A 23,404-nucleotide genomic window follows, 5' to 3' on the forward strand; every position below is an offset into this window, starting at 1 on the left:
AATATTAAACACGGTTTCACTAGAGAGAAAACAGAAAAAATTAAATAAATAGTTGAGAAAAGCAATGCCTTGTACCTTGGGACTGTCACAACGTACAAGAAATTCACTGTCCCAAGGTACAATTTTCTCTTGTTTATAACAAAATATGGTTATAATTTTTGAATTACAGAAATCCAATGTTATTTATTAAAATAAGTGGTTACGAATATAGTCATCAACAAACTGTACCTTAATTAAATTATTTAACTCAAAGTATTTCGATTAAAACCGATATCCAAATGGATTGCAATAAAACAACACCTATAAAAATTACACCACGTGTCACAGCGGTGAAACGATTCAAAATGGCCGACTTTACGTCATGCATTCTGAATGTTGTAATGAAATACAGTAGCTACTAGATATCGCTACTTACTACTTCTCAATGTATTATTTTTCAAATGACGAGCTTGTCTCGAAGTACAAGGTGTCCCAAGGTACAAGGATCTCCCCTATTCATTAATAATTTTTTAAACATTTGAATGAAGATCATCAATTTGTTTCAAGATGTAAAATACAGTGATACCTCGGTTTTCGTCGATAATCAGTTCGAAAACAATCGGCGAAGTCCGAAACCGAGGCAATTATTTCTATATGAATCAATGTATAACCAATTAATTCGTTCTAGAGACTCCAAAATACATATCAAACACATATTTTATAGAAACAAATATAGCGTTTAATACCAAAAACAATAAGAAATTATTATAAAATGGATTTTTATATCCATTTTATATGGAAATTTATATTTATATGAATAAATGAATATTTTATATGACTAATGTAAAGAATAAATGAACATTTAACATGGCACTTCCCAGGAGAAAGCTAAAAGGAAAACAATGAAATTTGGCGTATTAAAAATCTCAGCATCAATTCAGTGAGATGCTGCTGGAAGTGAAGCAACGGCTGGTGTTTTCTAGAGAACACAAACGCTGACTGCCGGGAATTTCCGGAGAGAAAAACAATAAAAATAAGGAAGCATAATGACTTTCACGTTACGTTAAATTTATTTTTAAACTTATTTAATGAGGACAGCTTAATAAAAAATTAATATTTCGAAAAGAGAAATAGGAATTAAGATTCTTGTAATTTTTGTAGGAGTTTAAATAATTAAATCAATCTTAAGATTACACTTTAACTAAAAAAAGTTATGTGATGTCTTACGTAAATATACTAGTATAATAAAATATTTTCTTAATGTACTAACCGAATATTAATTTATTCAGGGATTATTCATCAACAAATAAATCAAATTCAAAATTGTCAACGAAAATAGAGCTTTTACGAACCTCATTATGGCTGCCATCTTGTTTGCTGGTGTATGGAGTACAGAAAAAGACGCTTGCAGTTTGCTGGAAGCTCGCTAGCAGCAACCGGAAGTTATATGAGATTTTTAAGAGGTGCTGAGAGGTGCTAGCTGCACACTGAGATTTTGAATACGCCAATTGTGTGGCTAGATGCTCGGAATAATGCTCACACGACGAGAGATTACGCCTTACTGAGCAGGAAAACGCGTGGTTTCGCAAAATTAGGAGCGAGGACACGTGGGAAAGTCGACAAAATCAGAAACAAATTTTATTCGAAAAAGTCAACGAAAACTGAGGTATTACTGTAATTCTCGTTTTAAGTTAAATAAATTATACGTTTCTGAAATAAAATTTTAAAAAAACACTTCAAAGTTCTTCATATGAAGTAGGATCATTTTTATTTATTCAGCGTGGAACACTTGAAATCAAGTGGTAAAACATTTATTAATCGATTACGTTGAAGATAAAGGAGTTGGTAGCGATTTAGCCGTTGATTTGCCGTTGTCTCTGCAAACTTTTCCTTCGAAGAATGAAGTTTTTGTTCCGTATTTAAAACAGTAAATATTCCCGCGAACCTCCTCTCCGTATAGTAAGAGTCTATGAGACCCTTTCTTGTTGTTAACTTATTTTTTTTAGTTCTTTCTGAAACGCCTCCTAATTTTATTGATGATTTCAATGACGAGATATATTGGAGCGACAAATCAGCATTATTTTTGACAAATCTAGACAAAATTTATTCTTTATCTGCTTTACCCTTTGACGGTCACGTCATTCGGTCATAACAAACGTTAAAACTGTATTTTACTTTTTTAAATCTCTTTAAATTAATTTTCAAGCTAAATAACTTTATTTAGACAAGAAAGTGTTTTTCTATATCGTCCTCATCAGAGATGAGTAAAGGAAGAAAATCAGTCGGATTTACACGCGCTCGATTTATGGTAGCGTAAGAGTAACTATTAGTTGAGAGGTACCAAAGGCCTAGTTACCAATTTCAAAGAAGTGTTGTGTAGCAACAAAAATTAAAATGCAGGTCTACGGAAGGAGCCCGTGCGACCGTCACCACTTTATAAATATAGCTAAAAGATTTTCCAATATATCCACTACACCCAAATAATTAAAACAAATTGAGAAAGCGTAAATTCATTAAATATTCCTTGATGGGATTGGTTATTTTTTATACTCATCTTCAGATTTATTACATATATTATATTTGTAAAGTATTGGCTTGTAAACAATGTTGTAAACAGAGAGGGAACAAAAAAGCGCCAACCTCGCTAATTGGATCTACGTATGGTCCGGTGATGGCCGCTTGCCCGGTGGTGAACTCCCGGACGTAAACAAGTGGATCGGAATGTCGGCGGACGTAAATGTTACGTTATACGTTTGTGAATTTTCTAAAAATTAATTTTTCGAGCTGCTTTCGGATTTATATAAGCCACTACTTCCCCGGACAAAAGTATGAGGTAGTCCTATTGTTTATATAATGGTATAATGTTTATATCCATTTTAAGTTGGTATTGTAAAAATTAAGCTGTTTAATTTGCGTCTGGCTTTTATAATTTAGAGTTTTTGAGTAATTTACTGTAAAATTCAATTTATTAAACAGAAACAAAGATAAGCTATAAAAATAAACAGGACAACACAATAATTTTTACATAAATTCAGTGTAAATACAGAAAAAATTAATTATATCAAAGATGGGATAAACATGCAGACATCCCTCGAACAGAGCTTATAATTTACTGTCATTTTCTGCCTGGTTCCTACTTCGACTGCTTTTTGTTGGTAAAATGATAATGTTTTAGAAAAACAAAAATACATATTCTCAGTGAAGGAGGATAAAAGCATCCAAATATAATATTTTAATATAAAAATATTTATATATGTCGATATTTGAAATAATATCATGACAAAAATATTAGATATATGGAATACGGGCCATAAACATTTCTTTCTGTCAAATAAATTATGGATTAAACAGGTTCATTTAGAAAAATTCAATCGCGAATAACTGAGATGAAATATCGAGTGTGTACAGTATGCTTTTTATGTGAAAGTATCTGTATTTACAAAATTTTAGAATTTTTAGTTTTTATACACATTATGATGCTAAAATCTAGGAAAATAATATGTTTAATACATAATAAATACTATAGAAAGGGTAATAAAGGAATATCAGTCAATGTAAATAATGTATTATTTACAGTATTATTCATAAAGTTAATTAATTCTATAAAAAAACATTTTTTTGAAAGAAAATTTTCAATATTTCACGTAAATATTATTATAATTTAGATAAGAACACATTTTTTCACACGCATGGCTTCATTCTCCTCCCTCTTGCAGTATACTTGGAACATTCCATTTCATAATTTAATGTAATAATTACGTTTAAAATGACTTCTAAATAAAAGAATAATAAACATAAAGTAGATTAATATATATTCTCACCATCTCACGTATATTCATAAAAAAATAATAATCGATATAATTATACTTTGTCACGTGCTCTGTGTGATAAAGTTTCAGCTGTAATTGAAGGTAATATATAAGGAAACAAAATGTTTATATTATCAATAGTTATAAAAGTTATCTTATTACACTTAGAAATAGTCGTATGAGTGTAGGTACTGTACATGCAAATTAGATAAAAATAAAATAAGTCAGGAGAAACAGACGATCACATGATATGACTATGAAGGATATTCTATAATTCTCTTCAATTTTCTAATAATCCATCAAAAATTTTAAATGTCGCTACAAGAGAATGAAATCTCCAATTTATTGACTATAATAATATAAGTATTATGATTTTGTACACTGCAAAAAGTAATATTTTTTCCTCTATTTTTTATTAAAAGAAAAAGTTTGAAAATGAATGTAGCTCAGGCTTAGCTAATTAGTGAATTTGTGTCATCTCTTCTCAACTAGTAATATTTCCTCCTCGTTTCAAACTTGATACGAAGTTTCATGTTCCTTCGCTGTTTGTTAGGTCTTTATTTCTTCACAATATATTTACTTTCATGATAGAGTAATTTTATTGAATAAAATATTCAAACTTTAAAGGTTTTAACAGTAAATCAATAATTTCTGTTTTTCTTGTCAATGGCATAAAACCAGAATTAAAGAATTCCATATACTTGATGAAAATCATTGTTTAATGAGAAAAACATCAGTATTTGATGAAAATAAAAATATAATTTACGATAATTTAGGTATATGTACAATTACTTACACGCTTCTCTTTCTCCCCACTCTGGAACTTATGATTTGAAAGATTCCATTTAAGAAATAGACAAAATATTATACGTTTTTAATCTTCCAGAATTATTCATCTGCTTTTGGGATATATTTTGCATATAATAATTATATTTATAAACATTATACAAAAGTTTTTTATCTTTAAAAAGTTAAATCACAGGTAAATTTTTTCTAATAACAATACAATTTGTAGTATTAATTTATAATTGTACTTTATATTATATTCCGTGTTTGTGGAGCAGTCCTTAATTCGGCCGGAAGCGATACGGGGTTGAAGAGAACAAGGGAAAAAAAGAGGGTTGAAAGGAGTTACACCGACTGAAAAGTAAAAGTTGAGTGGTCTTTCCAAGTCATCCAGAGCTGTCCAGATCTTTTACGAGGCCCGGAGGATAGAGCGATTCCTCTCTTTCCCCTTAGTGTGCCCTTTTTGCCAGTATTTTTACTTTTCTGTCTGTTATGTGTACATAACAAGGGAACGTATTCAAATCGTGCCGAATTTGACCTATCGAGTCTTTTGCAAATCTGCGAATTTTGAGACCGTGGAGAAATGTCCGTGCATGGGAAAAATTTCGTGGATACGTGTGTGTGTTGGCGTCTATTTCGTTTAATATTTAAAGATAGGGTAATGATTAAGTAGCAAAATTTGTATATGGTCGATCATCCTGTCGCATTCCAAGCATAAATATTTATTTCATTCAGTCGTTTGTTGGACACACGACTAAGTAAATGAAGAGAAATGATATCTTCATCCAAGTGAAGAGCTAACCAAACCATGGATGAAGATGAGGCTAGAATCACACATTTTGCAGACACAACTGCATTTATTAATAGAAAATGTTTTACAAAAATATCCTGCCATTTCAATAGAGAATTCGACATTTCAAAACGAAATAACAATTTGCCATTCGAAAAATACAAACTATTTTACAACTACATATTGCAACCAGCAACCATGTATACTGCAAGGAATTTCAAGCAAATTAATGCGTTAATTACTCCAAATAAACTTTATAATAAGAATTTAGTGTCTGAAATTGTATGAAAACTAGAATATTTCATCACATATTTGATATATTACTGTGAGTTTCTGAAAAGAGACTAATTAATAAAATAAATTGTGATAAAACTTACGAATCGTAGCGTTATTAAACTAATAATTTATGCTTTCTGTTCACACTGCTACTCCAAAAAATAAGACTTTTGTCTTATAATAATTAATACAGTGGAACCTCGCTTAATGAGTATAATTCGTTTCAGAGTCTTACTCGTAATGCAAAACACTCGTTAAACGAAACAATTTTTTTCATAGAAATTAATATAAAATACGATAATGAGTTCCACGCCGAAAAAAATACTCAAATGTTTTATATATAACGTTTATTCAAAGAAAATTGTACAGTGTGCATTGTTAAGGAGCGTACATCATCATCATCTTTTCTTCTAGCGCAGAATGAATCAACCTGGAATGCGAATTCGATTATCAGAAAACAAAATAAAATCACAGATAATATATTTGATAAACACTCGAAACGTTATGCCAAATTCTTGGGATATGTAAAGGATAGAATTATATAATAGAAATTAATTAATTTGACTAGAGGTATGCAGTTATGCTTCCATCTCGTATTAAGTTTAATAATTATAAATAATTAATTTTTAATTCAGACATTTCTAAAATTTAATTTGGAATTGGTCATTAAATTTAATACGAAATGGCAGCGTAACTGACTACCTCTAGTCAAATTAATTAATTTCTATTATTTAATTACAGCCTTTACATAGCCAAGAATTTGCCATATCGTTTGGCGCGTTTATTATATAACGGGCTTTGGTTGTTGATGTTTATAACTAATATGTGTGAACACAAGTTTGGAAAAATGTGTGATCACAAGTGACACTAAGATGCTAACGGAACGAGTTCTAAACACAAACTGGTGGAGTATGCGCACAATTCGGGACTTCTCCTCTCCTCGTCACTCGTTATGCGAAACATCGCTCGCTAAGCGAGTCATTTTTGCTACAATTTGTTTTACTCGTTATACGAAGTGCTCGTTAAGCAAGGTTTTACTGTATTACGAAAATTATTTTTCAAAATAAAATCATGTAACAGATGGTATCACCCACAATTTTTTAAACATTCTATTTTAAAAAAATAGAAAAAATTTCTCATATTTCAATAACATTATTTTTCTTAAGATTTTATTATGGCATGGATGCACAGACCGCGGCCCGCGGGCCGCATGCGGCCCGCCGGTCGAATACTGGTGGCCCGTCGACAGCAAAAATAATACTCTCGTACATTCGAAGAATATTTAATTCTATTCCAGAATAAAACCAAAAAAATCTAAAAACTTTATATAAAGTTCAAAATAGTAGAGAAATCAAGAATTTTCTAGCGCGGTGTGAGCAAGCGAGATTGCAATAGTCCCGAATTCCCGATTGCTCGCGTAGGTACGAGTAGATACACGAAGCGTAGGAGAATAAGTGCAGTTTAATAGTGTTTTGGGGAGGCAATAGTTCTAGTGTAGATTTTAACTCGACTAGCCGGTGTCATATATTTTGATCCACATTCAACGTAGATTTCCTGTTAACCCGTCAAGTGCCGTGTATAATTGTGTTGTGAAATCGTAAGTAAAACTCTGTTATTAATAAGTGTTTCCCTACCTATTTAATCAATTTTAATCAAATTTAGCTTTAATGTTGGCCAAATATTAAAATAAAACAAAGAAATTACTATTTTTATCAGAATTTCTCTAACTGTAATAATTACGTCATTCTTTCAGATATAAAATTCTTGATTTCTCTACTATTTTGAACTTTATATAAAGTTTTTAGATTTTTTTGGTTTTATTCTGGAATAGAATTAAATATTCTTCGAATGTACGAGAGTATTATTTTTGCTGTCGACGGGCCACCAGTATTCGACCGGCGGGCCGCGGTCTGTGCATCCATGTTCTAAAGTATAATTTTTTTGTTTTTATATTTTTCAATATATTTATTTTGTTTGTACAAAATAAAGAAATAATTTTTAACGATACAATAGCCTCGATTATTATTATAAAAATTTTTTGTTAGGCTTAAAATCGACGAAAATTCAACACGAAGCGACACGCAACGGAGAAAAATTTCAACATCAGATAGGTTAATATATTTTTTCGTACATAATCAGTTATCCGAACAACCCCAGTTCCCAGTTGATTCGGATAAACGACGCTGTACTATATATTCTGATATGGAACGTGATAAAGCGAGTTTTACTTTCCAGGCTTTGTCATGTATATAACAAAGTGAAAGTATGGCGATAGGTTCAAAAAAATGAGCGCCTCAAAACTTTTACATATTTAGAATTTTACATACAAAAATCGTAATACGTAAATATTGTACGTTTGGAAATTAAGCTTGTTTTCGTCGCGGAGCGACTCATCGAACGGCAGATGCGTGTTTCCCGATCAGCGAATTTTTCTCAGGAAAATAACTTAACTTTGGAGACATCATTAATAAAAATATAATTTTTATGGTCGTTGAATAATAGATGTTTTTTAGTAGGTCCAGTGCTCGTTGAAACTCAACGGTTTGTACGGTATCCGCTATTGGTTCAGATCAGTGGCGTAGCGTGGGTGTCAGCCGCCCGGGGCGGAGGAAAATTTCGCCGCCCCCTTATTTAGGTATTATTATTATTTATTGTGAAATTTTGCCGCCCCTTTAAAGTGCCGCCCCTGCCGACCTTACCACGCTACACCACTGGTCCAGATTCGACCAATCCTGTCGCGATACGAGTCGGCCATGACGTTTTACCGTGTTATACGAGTCTCTTTTAGCGTGTTATACGAATACGATCGCAATTTTATCGCCGTGTTATACGAATCCGTGTTATATGAACCTGTGTTATAGGGGTCTACTGTACTCACAAGTTCGTAAAATTGACAGTTTTAATTATTCCATAAACTAAAACAATTGTATGGGTCTGCACTTGTTACGATAATCGTGGCAACAGTGTAGGAAAGTACTAAAATTGGAGTTTGATTCAGATCTAAAGCTGTGCTCTAAATATATAGGTCCATATAAATTTGTATGCGTGAAGCCAGGGGATCGGTATTACATCGTAAAATCTGGCACTCGCGAAGGTCCTAATCTGACATCTAAGGCAGTAGAAAATATGAAGAAATGGATACAAGATGATACATATTGAATCTCAAAAAAACCTTCCTAAAGACGAGAAAACCTATGTAAGAATACAAAGACAACATGAAAGACGTATAAAGATGATGAATTACAGACGTAAAGACGGGATATTACAGAAATCATGCCTTAAAAGATCTATAATCTTCTATGATTTACAAAAAAATAAATAAATAAAGCAAAGAACGTAACGATGTGCCGAAAAGACGCCTGCCGATATTTAAAAACATCAGAAATGGAATTGTTAATTGGTAGTCCAATAAAAACATGACGCATTTAGGGCTAACATAAAAACGAGAAGGAAGAAAGAGAGATTCCGAAGTAGGAATGTCAATTAAGGATGGCCTAACTGAAATTTGTAACGTAAAAAATGTAGTAATTTTCTCTGCGGTTGTAGACTTTAACTTTTATTTTATTTATTATGGTTAATATTATTTATGCTATTAATTATAATAAATATTGATATAAAAAATTAAATTACGTGTGGCACCATTTGTTGTGAGATTTTGCTATAAAAACTTTTCGTATAATTAATTTTTAGAAAATGGCAAAAAGCTTAATTTTAAAAAAATTAATGAGTTTCATATAACAAAACTGTAAATGCTAACAACGAATAAAATTTTCATTAAGTCCGACTCCTCTTGAGAGATGACATATATCACCCTTTATCTTCTCAACTCCAAGATGTTTACCAAAATTTAATAGCATTAACGACCCATATACACAAGTTACCGTGCCAAATTTTGTTACTTAATCATTATCCCATCCTGAAATATTAAACGAAATAGAAGCCAATACACACACATATTTACGGAATTTTTTTCCAATTTTCCATGGGCTTGGAGATTTGCAAAAGTCTCGGAGGGTGAAATTTGGTACGATTTCAATACTTGTTATGTATACATAACAGCCAGGAAAGTAAAAATACTGGAAAAAGTGGCCCACTAAGACGAAAAGAGAACCCCAGGCCTCGTATGAGCTCTCGACAGCTCTGGATGCCACGGAAAACCCACTCAACTTTTACTTTTCAGTCGGTGTTCATTGCATCACTTTTGAACCCCGTTCCGGGACGAATTTAGGACTGCTCGACACGTATGAAATGTAATATAAAATCCAATTACTGGTACTCCTCACTTTACGACCTATCTGCTTAACGACCACTCGCACTTACGACCAATAGAGTTTCGACCTGCAATTCGGGGAATCCCCTTTCTCAGCTTGAGTGTCGGTCAGTGGCGTATGGTGATATGAGCACTAAGCGTACTATAATAGGCTTGCGCGTACTATAAAAGTCTTATAGTACTATAATAGTCTTTTTATGAATAAACTTGAAGTTTGTTGCATAATTTGTATAATTTACAACGATCCTATATTCCCGGCTCAAGCTCATCGCTTATCGACCAATTCGCTTAACGACGTAATCGTCAGAACGAAACTCGGTCGTAAAGTGAGGACTACCTGTATAAATTAATACTACAAATTGTATTGTTATAAAAAACAAATTTATCTCTTATTTCACTTTTTAAAAATAGAAAAAATGTTGGAATAATATTTATAAAATGTTTACTAATATAATTATTGTATGCGAAATATATCTTAAAAGCAGATGAATAATTCTCAATCGATCACACCATAAGGAAGATAAAAGCAGATAGCTTGACTGAAATAAAAAATACTGATAATTTTAGAAAATATCAGTTTTTAAGAATACAAAGGTGAAAATAAAATAATCATGTGATTTTAAATAATAACGATACATTAATTAATCAATTCGAGAAAATTTCTTATTAGTTAAGTAATCAAAATTAATAACTTTAATTGATTTTCTACTTTAAATAATTTTTAAAAATATTCAGAAAAAAAAAAAATCAAAATTTATTTTTATGCAAGAAAATCTATACACTCATTGAATACATTTTATTTTAGATTTAAAGAAGAGAGGAGTTAATTTTAAAATTGATGAAACTTCAATTTTAAATAAAAACCTATTCTTCCTTGGTACTTTTTTTGGCACATTTGGGATCATGATATATTGTGGACTGTAATAAAATAAATTTTGTGAAGATTAAGAAGAATAATTTTATAAACATTATTTAAAATATGTAATATTTTAAATTATAAAAAAAGTACTAACTTCCTCCGATTGAGACTCTTCTGCTTTACATTCTAATCCATCAGCACAGGGACATATAAAAAAGTGATGAAGATGATCCTCATGTGTAATTATATCGCGCATAGAACAAGGTTCGCCTAAAATAATTATTGTATATTACACATAATTCATTTATAAAAATCTTTAAAATTATTTAGAAGATGAAATTTATTGTTTTGTAGAATTTAATAGTTAAAAATATCATATTTAAAGCTACTTATTACTAAACACATAATTTTTTATTATTTTATGATATAAACCTTCTTGTGGCAATTTGTGACAGTATCCTCTATGTATGATAGAATCGAGGAAGAGGACACAACATTCGCCCTTCTCGCAATCGTTATCTGTCTCGCAAAATTTTCCTTCCTATTTGATAAAAACATATTCATATTTCAGATTCAAGTTAAATATCTCAGGTTTTAAAGTTATTATAAAATACTACATTAAGAAAAAAGGAGCTTATATGTACATAAACTTACCCCCAAACTAAATAAAATAAAAAAGGCTAACAGAAAGTACATCATTTTGTCACTCGTATCACGTTCAAACTTTCGATGTTGCTACACTGTCTTTGCATACTCCTTTTTAAAAGCAAAAGCACAAATATTTTCAAATGATTAGATTACGGTAACCAATTACGACTAGACGTGATAAAAAGTAAATTTTTAAACATTTATCACTAAACTTTTTGCTTTTCGTTCGTTTTTAAATCATAATTTCGAAATAATTTTATATAAGACAATAATATTTGTAAATTCTATAGACCAGGGGTGGCCAACAAGTCGATCGCGATCGACCGGTCGCTCGCCAAGCCAATTTTGATCGATCGCTAGCGATATCTTGACTTAATGTATTATATTTGTAACCGACGCAACTGTATGCATGCAGTTATGACTCGACTCATAAGCAGTGAGTGCACTTCGTACTGAAACACAGTGTATAAACATAGTATGTATTTCACACTTCCCCTCCACACTTAGACTATGCCGATGACACAAGTCGATCGTGACACATTTTTACAATAAAAAGTAGATCTTACGTGCACAAAAGTTGGCCACCCCTGCTATAGACTATATCGGATAAAGATTAATTATTTGTTTTGTAAAAATTGTTAGTATTTACGTTTAATTATTTTATTAAATTTTACATTTTTTTACAACGGATATTATTTTGATATAATTGATCTTTTGCAACTTGAACACTAACTATATAGTGTATTTACTCGGACACATGGCAAATTTCATCACTAATTTTTATTATTAGTGATGAAATTTGCCATGTATCCGAGTAAATACACTATATAGTTAGTGTTCAAGTTGCAGAATAAGTACTGGCACGGTTTCATAAATACTACAATAATTGATCTTAAAAGAATATTTTCTAGAATTTAATGGAAACTCTTATTCATTCTTCTATAATACACTTGAAATATTTTCTTTAGTGCAATAAGAACATTTTTCTAGAATATATTTACATAAGAAGTTTTAAATGATAAAATTTTATTTAATGCTCAACTCTTAAAAAAAAGGAAAGTCATAATTCCCTTTCATTAAAGCTCTTTTTAGAGAAGACCTGACAACAATTAACCACGCTGAATGACTGTTTACTCGCAACAAGCTTTTACAGAGTCTAGTTATTCTAAAAGAATTAACTGCTTTGATTATTTGTAAAAAAGAAAACATTAAGAAAATTTATGAAGAATATCAATTTTAAATACAGTATCTGACCTATGAATTAGGAACAAAAAACAAAGTCTCGGTCTAAATATTTATAAATTACAAAAGTCAACAGAATTGCTAACAGTTTCAATCCAAATCCAAAGTTCGAAAGAATTGCTTTTTGTGTATTTCGGTTTACTGAATTTTAATATTCCAACTATTTATTACACGTGTTCAAAACTAATATTTTATAAAATTTATTAACAAATCTCAACAAAGAAATTTTATGTTTTATATTAGTACAGGTTTCATTGGTAATAAAATTTATTCGAGTTCAAAGGCTTTATTTTCCTGTTACAGGCTTGTTTTGTTAGAGAATGATCATTTTCTATTGTGATTATACAAAATGAAGTATTAATTGAATTGAGAGATCTATATATATTCAATAGGGCCTATCTGTATACCGATAGTCTCTAGTTTAGCATTAGCAATTTCTACATTAATTTCCATGTATAAATTAACATTAAAATTGCATTGCATTCTATTACTCTATATTGCTGTTCTGAGGAATAATTCATACATAATTCGTTTGAAAAATATTCAGTCGGGAACCCTGATCCGGTTGTCTACACTTCTGCTATTGACATAATTCAATATAATTAATATATGAAAGGAATTGCTAATTTGTGTAACAATAATTTTTTCAAACAATATGTAATTCTTTTAGAATAATTTTAAAACCGGTAAGACTTTTTCACGACTATTCAGACACTCAAACAGGAGGTTAATGTCAGAATATAAAATAATAATAATTAAATAATAATAAGAGTTTAATAGGAAATGAGTTTTTTAATTATGGGAAATTTTTCTATTTTTCAAAGAGAATAGTTTAGTTTAAAACATTATGAGTGGCGTTATATGTTATGAGACTTTATTTTAAAATATTTTTATATTATTATTATAAAAAAAATATTTATTTCTGAGGATAGTGGCGAGTTTTGTTTTTTTCAAATTTGACCTACAACTTCTTTCTTTTAATGTTCAATATCGGAAACAATAATACAATTTTAATGGAGATAAGATTATACTTTTGATTTATGAACTTGTATAGAATGTTGATTCAGGTGCTATGTTTCTCGTAGACTAATCGTAGATTATTTGTATTCTAAGATGCAAAGTTAATTGATAACTCTAAATTTTATCTCGTTTACGCTTGTTTTTCTAAAAACACATAACATTTTCTACCAATATACGAAATTCTTGCATATGAAACTTTTAACTAAATTATTTTTAGCAGTTTAATCGACATCATCAAATATGAAGAAATTTTTTTTTATAAAAGTATGATTCAACTAAATACTTTATATTACTTGATCTGTAAAAAACCCCTTAGTGCAAGTCAGAAACAGAAACGTTCGATTTATTCACCTATTTTTTACAGCAATTAACAGCCCGTAAACAGCACGCAGCAAGTATAGTTTTCAACTAAGGCCGCGACTCCACTAGCCGTAAAAGGGCCGTAAAACCCCTCACCGTAAAAGCTTTTAATCACGTGACCATGATATTTTACGCCTGAGCAGGTCGTAAAAGCTTTTACGGTGAGGGGTTTTACGGCCCTTTTACGGCTAGTGGAGTCGCGGCCTAACGCAGACCATCTATACGTGGCGACAACTTTCAGTTTTATACATTACACGGGTTCAGCAACAAATCTGGTTCATCCATAATCTTGGTTTATCCTATAGATTATTTTAAGGTAAAAGTTAAAAAAAATATATATATAAGTAACATTTATTACTGGGACAAAATAATATGCACGTATTTATTAAATAGAATTATTTATGATAATATATTTCAAATATATTAATAAAGTATATCGTTTTAAAAAGACATATAAAATATTTTAAAAAGATTGATTAAATTGAAAGTTACAAAATTGCTGAAAGGTTTAATAAATATTATGATACAGTTTCCATTATAATCTAAAACATGGTTAAGTACTTCATTTTCTTATTTGCTTTTATTATTATTGTGCAAATATTTTTTATTACTGTTTTAAGATCCTTGAAAAATAAATAGCTTTATTATTTTGGAATGTTTAAGACACGTGAAAAACATTTACAATTTAGAAATAATCTATATTTTCTACGAGGATGGATCCAAAAAAAATTACAAGGGTAATAAAAAATTATTTATTCATAATAGATAGATAATACAAAAGGGAATTAAGAGGCATACTTGCTGATCACTTTTCTACGTAATCATCAAATCTATTTAGGCATTTATCTGATTTCAGGACCAACTTGAATAACTCTGCTTGTTAGAAATCACGTCCTTGCCCATTGAGCCAGTTCTTGTTTTCACATCACTGAAGAGAACCTTGTTCCAGATAGGTGTTCCTTCATTTTCGGAAAAAGGAAATAGTCACTGGGTGCCAAATCTGGGCTGTATGGGGGTGGCTCCAGACTTCCCACTTGAACTTTTGCAGCAATTGTTGTCTTGCAAGCAGTATGGAGCATGGCATTGTAATGCAAGAGTATGACATCATTACTCAACATGCCAGGGCGTTTGCGTCAGATACCCATAAGAAACGAACCACAGCTCGTACCTCCAAGCGAGACTACTTTTCTAAACGTCTTGCCATTTCAATCATTCTGACGTGTCAGCGAACTTACACTACCTACCCGCACAATCGCTGTAAGACAACTAGTACTATCTGTCTCCACTCTGAGGAAAAAATATTCCCTCCACATTAATTACTTTTCAAATGCTGCTGCTTGTAAACTTTTTTTTAATCTACCTACGTATTTATATTTATCTAATAATTGTTACACGAAACTTTATTAGACAGCTAATTAATATAAGAAAAATATTTTTTAAATATTTTATAATTTATTATTATTTTATAATGTTTATATTATTGTTCATATGCATACAAAATTAGTCAATACAATATGAGAAGTAGATTTTACAATAAAAAGTAATTTACGCTTTTAAAAGTTATAGAAGTAATAAAATTAATGTAATAGCTCCTGATACTCTGTTGAATAATTTTCTTCTTAAAAAGAGATAAAATTTAGTAAAGTATTTAAGCAAATAAAGTGTTTATATTTTATATAAAGTAAGTCAAATAAAAATTATATTAAAATACATTGAACTGAAATTTAAAAACATCATTATCTTTTATTAAATAAGGAATGTTATGGTTGGCCATTTTAAATACAAAGTAATGTTTATTCAGTTGTGAGAATATTTGAGAAAAGACGAAGTAGGAGGAGACAGATTTAACATTTAATTATGCTTTTTCTGTTAAATATTTAGAATAATTAGATATTTTATTTAAGCATTTAATTATTATGCTTAGAAAAAAGAACGACACTGAAATATTATCAGCAAATAAAATGAATTTGTGCAAAATAAAAATTATTAATATTTAATCAAGGATAAATAGTTAATTTTAATTTAATTGAATTATATTTAATTTATTATTTTTATATAAATAATTCACTTTATATAAAAGTTATAAATCTTCTGAAACAATTTATTGTTAAGAATTAAAAGTAAAATAATGTATAGACAAGAATATTATAATATTAAATAAAATTTCTAGCCAGCAACTTTAATTTAGATTGAATTAGTTAGCCTAAGAAATATTCCATAGTCTATTTATTCCAGTCAGCCCCTGATGTGATAAGCCTTCCAATTAATCCAGTTTATTAGTTAGCCTTCCTATTAGGCTAACTAATTCAATCTAAAATAATTATAAATTGATTGTGTTCGAGTTGAGTTCTAAATGCGTATATGGGGTGTCTCATAAGTTACGTAATATAATGGGTTTTTCAGTTTCAAGACAATGTTAACACAAGATGATCGCATCGACATCATTCTAACTTACTTTACATCACCTCGAATCAATCTCATTTAATTAATCATTAAGAATAAATTTGATATTTATCCAGAAATTTCTTTCGGATTTCAGTTATTAAATTTAACAGATAAACTAATTTGAAAGTCTGAATGGAAAGAAGACACGTGAAAACAATACAATTAATAGAAATTAATGTATTACCAGTGAATAATGAGATTGCATATGACAAATAAGTATATTGAATTGAAAAGGCGGAGACAAGTTATTTAGTTTTATTATTTCTGTTTATATTATTTAATTGCTAGAGGAGTCTGTCGATATAATAATAAACGTGATGTTTTATTATATAAATACACTTACCAAGCACGAATAGGCTGTAATTCTTATTTTACTTTTTATTTTTTCAGTTATACTATTAATTCTATTTTATTTTTTGAAATAATAAAATCATTTTTTATGAAGTTTGATATTAAATGTTATACACGTTGAAAACATGTTTGCTATTTTATAATAATGATTATTATATTATTTTTTATTTATATTTTAAAAATTATTTTAAAAATAAATTAATATTTCAAATAATTCAAAAATTTATTAAAATTTTAGAAGAATTTAATAGAGCTAAATATAATTTAATCTAAATATATAACTGTAAAATTTAGTATTAAGATAAGAATTGTTTCGATTTATAGTAATTATGATTTAAAAAATTAAACTTATTTTTAATTTTATTAATTTTTGATTTTATTATTTTAAGTTTATTTTTCTATTTATTTATTTATTTTACAAATAGCGCCACCCGATCGGCATTCAGAAAAATCTGTAATGCCTTAAATTCGCCGCTAAATATATCAATTTTCTGGACATTTTAAATGATATTTTCAAATAATTTTTGAAATTGCTTGCATAAACTGTGTTGGAAAGAATAAATAAACAAAATAGCATAACATGTAGTGACATTTCATATATGCTTATTATGTTTATAAAAGTTCTGCTGATAACATTAAATGTGTTTGTGACAGAATGGTGTATTCAGGTAAAAATATACGATGAAACTTTTATCTTTTTATGTTTTCGCAGATTTTAGGTTAGCGAAAGCGAAAGGGAGAAATTAGTTCTTGTTCCCTTAAAATTAGTTTTTCACAAAGTTAATCTCACGAAGATTCATAAAGATCTTTAAAATACAAATTAGATTAATTGAAAAATATAAAAGATGCGTTATTAAGCTGAAATGAAATATAGTGAAGAACGGAAATTCTACTCGCATAAATTTTGTTACAGTATAAATGAAATAGAACTATTCTGCAATACATTTCGGCAAAAGACGTCTTGTCTCCTAGAAAGAAAAAAATTAAAAAAATGAACTAAATTCGTGTAGAATAAATAACGCTTATGTAAATAAATGAATCTTACGCCATCCATATTAACAGTTTTTTCTGGTACGCACTTCAGTCCTTCAGCACAAGGACAAGCAAGTAAGCAAACGTCATCTTTTTTATGCACTAGAGGATGCACTTTATGACAATGTTCATCTAGAAAATGAAAATAAAAATATTTTTTCAAAAACAAGCAATTTTAAATACAGTTTTCTCATACAACACGGCATCTCTACGTGGTTTCGTTCAAACATGGTTCGAAAAAAATCCTCCGTACAAAATTTCAGTTTTCAAGTACAAAACTCCATTCTTCGATATTTCTTTCTTCAAGTAAGCATGCGTGTTGTCTTAAATTTACCCATGGATTTTAGAATATTGTAATTTTCAATTTGTTTTGTGCCTTTCGTCAGGTTTACTTCAATGAAAACTGATAGTACGATTTTTCCCTTCTTTTGTCCTAACTTTGCATTCAGATTTTAGCCTTTAAGACTGTCAATGTGTTTTGTTTTTTTAGATTAATCTTAGTATTTAGTAAAGTTTATTTAAAAATGTTTAGCTGAGTGTTATTAAACTATTTTTAATCGTAGGAAAGTAATCATTTCACTTTACTGGTATGCGAGAGGAGTCTGTAGCTCACATGCGGCTTTATACTCCAGAAGAAACAGGAGATGATCGCACAGCGACCGAAGAGACGGCCAATCCGGGAAGACGGAGGAGAGGTCACGGACGCGACCAAATCCGGCCTTATAGGAGACGGCCACCGCGAGAAGAGGAGATAGAAATGCCTTCCGGGAAGACTTGGGAGAAGCTGGCCCCTATTCAGGCGTCATTAACAAGGAGTAGAACCCGGAAAAAACTCCCGCTGCCAGCTCGTCCGAGTGAGGCGCGAACCCCCGAACGAACTCCGGTGGAAAGTAATCATTCTTAAAAATGATGAAGGAAATACGGCAGTAACTCGGTACTCGAACTGTTCCTAACTAAAATAATTCACTATTTGAAGACAAATTTCTGGAAAAAATTTGCTCGGTACTCGACTGAACAAACGCGATTTTCTTGAACATATTTTCCATTAATAAAAATTTTTATTTTGCCATCCATAAAATTTTTCGATAAAAATTCAAAAAATGAAGACGTTGCTGATATTTCTCATCAAGATCAACAAAAATGTTGAGAAGATGACGACGCTTTGTAAAAAGAAAACTCCTTCGTTTAATTAAAATTAATATTAACGCGTAATACAGTACTTTTAATTGTGGTTGTTACAATTTATTAAACGGTAAGAAGTATGCAGACAAATGGAATTATGTTTGGAATTAATTAATGCATTATGCTGTAATATTTTCAATCTATTCGAAAATGTTAACAGTAATTTTTCTAAACATTTTGTGTTTACCAAAGTGGAATTGAATTATTTAAATTATATTAATTTGGATAAAACTTCGATAAAAACAATCGTAGTTATCTTTTTCGCTTTCCCGACTTTTCATCAGAGGTGAAAATTAAAAACTTTAAAACCATTATTTTATGTCATTTTCTTTATTTTTCTCATAAATGCATTTCGATTTTCCGTTCTTCATCAGTTTGTTATCACACATTTTAGAACATAGTTTTATCTATAAACAATAAATATCAATATGAAACAAAATATAAAGGTACGAGATATTTTGTAAATAACCTATAACTTCCGTTTTACAAAACTTCACCAAGATTTTCAAGTTCTCGTGTCTGCGCCATCAACAATCGTATTCCATTCTGGTGACACATTTATACCGGTATTTAAATTAAAAGTGCTGTCATTATTAGCATTTAGATTTTTTAAATATAAACTTCATTCTTATCCTGAAAATTAAGCTTTTTATTAATTTATAATAATGAAAAATATAAAATTTTAAAAATAAAATACGATAACAGATTGATAACAGATACGCCACCAAAATTTTAAATGTTGCCGGGAAAGTTAAGCAACTCGTTGCTAGTTTTTTAGTAACTAAATAGGGCCAATCTCCATGGAATTATTTCCTCTTCACAGATTGCCATGTGTTTTGCTGCCTTACCCAGTCCTATCTTTTAGAATTTTTCTATAACTTCTCCATTGCCGATTTTTCTGTTTTTGTAACAGATTTTCCAATTTCGCTGTCTAATCAAGAAAAGATTTTCCTGGTTCATCTGGAAGTTAGCATATTTAAACACCTATTCAGATAGTTAAACATTTTACTTAATTGATACCAACGAAGTGGCCACACATTCATGTAAAATGCACCAATTGACTCAAGTTCTTTGTAATACTTTAAAAACTCGACGAATACGTAACTACAGCAACCATATGGAACTCATTCTTTAAAGTAACTTATTTTTAACCCATAATAAAAGTTAGATAAGTTTATTCTTACCAAAAATGGCGATTAAATAATAAAATTTATTCATCTTATTCTTAAATAATTGTTGAATATAGTTAAAGATCTTTCTAATAATTGACGTTGTTAAACTGTTGCTCTACTTATAAAACGAGAAAAATGATTTTAAATGAGAGTTAATTTAATAATTATAAGCCCTTACATAATTCTAAATTGTGCTTTGCAAATATTCAAGTCGATCTTTATGTATTAACCTTTATTTGCTGTACTGTTTATGTTACATACGGTATGCGGTGTCGGCGGTCTCATAGACTGCATATTATTTTTAAAAAGTATGACATCTATATTGTTGTGAGAATCTGAAGTAGAGCGATATTTTATAATAAGTTTAAAATTTGGATATATTATTTTCGTCCTTAAAAGTAATATTTTTCCACATTTTAACGATAAAAGTTGATGTGAACAAGGAAATTCAACTTCCTTTTTACCAATCTACTTCCTAAACGAGATGTCATCATTTCCCATGACATAACTATAACTAACTCGACTCATTGTCAGATGACCACAGTCCGAACTCCTTATTGGAGAAAATTTCTGAATTTAAGGATTTTACACGCCTGACTCGATGTGAATTTGGCCATTCCAGCTAGTTCTTCAGAACTTTTGTTTGTGCCTAGTCTCCGCTGACTTCTGATCTCCGCCTCTCATACGAATCAAGAAAAAAAGCAAGATCAAGATTATATTTGGAGGTATTATATCAAACTTTATGTAAACTCTCTCTCTCTCTCTCTCTCTCACACACACGCGAAGATTAGAGAATTTAGGAGTTTTAAAGTTAAGACATTTATAAACCCTTGTATTTTTTTGGTTATCTTTATTAAATTTTGTTTATAAAAATGGTTTTAATCGACTTGCCCGTAGACTCCTCCACTCAATATAAAACCCTCGTGGTAATAGATATCGACGATCAGTCATTATCTCTTATATCGTGAGTTAGAACACGAGTATGACTATCTTAACTGGTGTCAGGAATCCAGACTGGAGAACAATATTTTACGATCTTTCAATTTCCCTTTTTAACAAAATTTAACCATCCAGTGACAAAGTGAGCGGGATTTACTTCCCTGTCGTATCTGCCCCGACTTCTCACAATATCAAATTAACTAATGAATAGACTTTGGGATTTGAGTTAATTATTACTATACTAGCAGATAGGCCCGGCGTTGCTCGGGCAAAAGTAACGATAGCGAAGATTAAGATTATTACGTTATAGTCACAGAAGAAAAAGAGTAATTTCATCAACAAACTAAATATTTCTAAAGAAAAGTCGAATTTGAAAATCAAATATTCTAATATTGTTCGATTTTCACGACGTGTTCTGATTATATCGTTCAATTTTCATCGAATGTTCTAAAGAAGAAAAGTCGAGAAAAACCGAACTAATCTGTTTAAATTTGAAAATCGAATATGCTCTAACATATTACTCTATTTCTTTTTTTTCCTCCAGCGCCAGTAAATCTTGCACGTCGCTTTCTCTTGTTCTCCATTGTTACTTAACACTTCCATTGTTGATGGAAGTGTTAAGACTCAATCCTGTCCATCCCCCCGTGGAGAGGAATTTCGAAAAATCCCTTCTTAGTGTGCATTCTCGTGACGTACCCTAACTGTGTACCAAATTTCAACTTTGAACTCCTATCCGTTTGGGCTCTGCGCTGATTATTATTATTATTATTATCAACTCGTCTCGATTATATATATAGATTCCAATATCTTTTTGTTAGAGATATTTTATCTGCAGGATCTAATCGTTTTTATTTGGTGCGTAATAGGTTTGAATTCTGTTATCTCTAGAGAAAAATATATTATTTACTGTTAACACATTCAAATCTTTTCTTCTTACTCAGACTACCTATAAAAATATTTTATAAATGTTTATAAGGACATAATTTATATGTTATTGTTTATTTATTCTAACTTGAAATGTTTGTTATTTTAATTTATTCCTTCGCAATATTTATAAATTTTTAGTAGGTTTTCCAAACAATAATCTCTATTAAAAGCTAAGACATATATGTTTGCAGCGAGATTAGTATTTTAAACTTGGAATACATGGAACGGCATTATATAAAACTATGTCCGATGGCAGAATCTTAAGAAATTTATTCAATTAACATAGATTTTGATTGTTTGATGGTGCTTGTGTTTGTAAAAAATGACATAAATGCCAGTAAATCTCCCAAATTATTCATTTTACAGGCTGTGTGAAGCTGTGTGGCTTTCTTTTTCACTATATTTTCAAATTGCCTATCGAATGATGACAATATACAGTATTATTTTCTTTACTTCTTTCAAACCGTTTTATATTAATGAGAATTTCTGGCAATATATGGCATGATTTAAAGTTTCTGATTTCTGATTTGTAATTGAATAATAAATTAATTTTTAAATAATACATCATTTTGCAAAAAGTGCGTTAATTATTAATTATTTCGTTACTATTATGTTTTAAAACTATAACGTCTTTTAGAACTTATCATACATGAAGACCGATTTTCAAATTTTACAATAATTATGTATTAATTCACAATGATAAAATTAATATATTTTAAAAAAATTTAAATTTGATAAATAAACATTGATTAGAGATAAACAAAATGCTATCTATCGACATTATTAATTAATCATAATGGGAATACTTGAAAAGTGTAATTTTTTGTTCACCTTAAAGTAATTGAAATTCAGAACATTTCTTACGAAATTCAATTGTAATTAAAGTAACAAATATGAAATAATCGAAATGCATACGGTTGATACATGTGTATTTTGTCTCAGATTCAGTGAGGGCAGTAGTTACTTATACATTAGTAATATGAAAAGAATATTTTAGTTGTTTTCAATTTTCATACAGAAATAATTCATAAAATAGTTTTTTTAAACATTAATCATAATTAAACCATTGACTTCTTAAATTTTTTATTGGGACAGTTCAATCGAGTTTGTTCTAAAATTTAATAGACCGATTTTGACAAAACTATGCCATTTTTTTTTTTTTATTATTATTAATTGAGACGTGGAATCCAGAAATGTAATGTGGGTCTATTTAAATGTAAAAAATTCAGCAGCGAGTTGCTTAACTATCCTCAAAATAAATTTTTGTGAAAAATTACAAGTTTCGCTTTCACTCGAGAATAAAACTATTCTGAAGTA

At 29.8% G+C, this 23,404-nt stretch overlaps 1 protein-coding gene and 1 long non-coding RNA gene across 2 annotated transcripts; both read right to left on the reverse strand.

Moving 5' to 3' along the window:
• Positions 1–10,650: 10,650 nt before the first annotated feature.
• On the reverse strand, positions 10,651–11,551 carry LOC136979150 (uncharacterized). Its single transcript, XM_067275077.1, has 4 exons — positions 11,424–11,551; positions 11,202–11,310; positions 10,924–11,039; positions 10,651–10,828 (listed from the first exon to the last, which is right to left on the reverse strand). Exons 1-4 carry the CDS (start codon positions 11,466–11,468, stop codon positions 10,775–10,777), a joined length of 324 nt encoding a protein of 107 aa, XP_067131178.1. The 5' UTR covers positions 11,469–11,551; the 3' UTR covers positions 10,651–10,774.
• Positions 11,552–17,610: 6,059 nt separating this feature from the next.
• On the reverse strand, positions 17,611–17,990 carry LOC136979151 (uncharacterized). Its single transcript, XR_010881348.1, has 2 exons — positions 17,881–17,990; positions 17,611–17,803 (listed from the first exon to the last, which is right to left on the reverse strand). It is a non-coding gene; the product is annotated as an uncharacterized lncRNA (long non-coding RNA).
• Between the last annotated feature and the right edge of the window lie 5,414 nt (positions 17,991–23,404).

Source organism: Centruroides vittatus, unplaced genomic scaffold, assembly GCF_030686945.1.
Source record: "Centruroides vittatus isolate TY-2023 unplaced genomic scaffold, ASM3068694v2 contig_595, whole genome shotgun sequence".
NCBI lineage: Eukaryota > Metazoa > Arthropoda > Arachnida > Scorpiones > Buthidae > Centruroides > Centruroides vittatus.

Excerpts from the sequence above, each read along its gene's own strand:
- LOC136979150 (XM_067275077.1), bottom strand. The coding sequence starts at position 11,468 with ATGATGTACTTTCTGTTAGCCTTTTTTATTTTATTTAGTTTGGGG. Across the intron at positions 11,311-11,423 it reads TTATTTTATTTAGTTTGGGG|GAAGGAAAATTTTGCGAGAC; the intron begins GTAAGTTTATGT and ends TTTATCAAATAG. Across the intron at positions 11,040-11,201 it reads TCACAAATTGCCACAAGAAG|GCGAACCTTGTTCTATGCGC; the intron begins GTTTATATCATA and ends TAATTATTTTAG.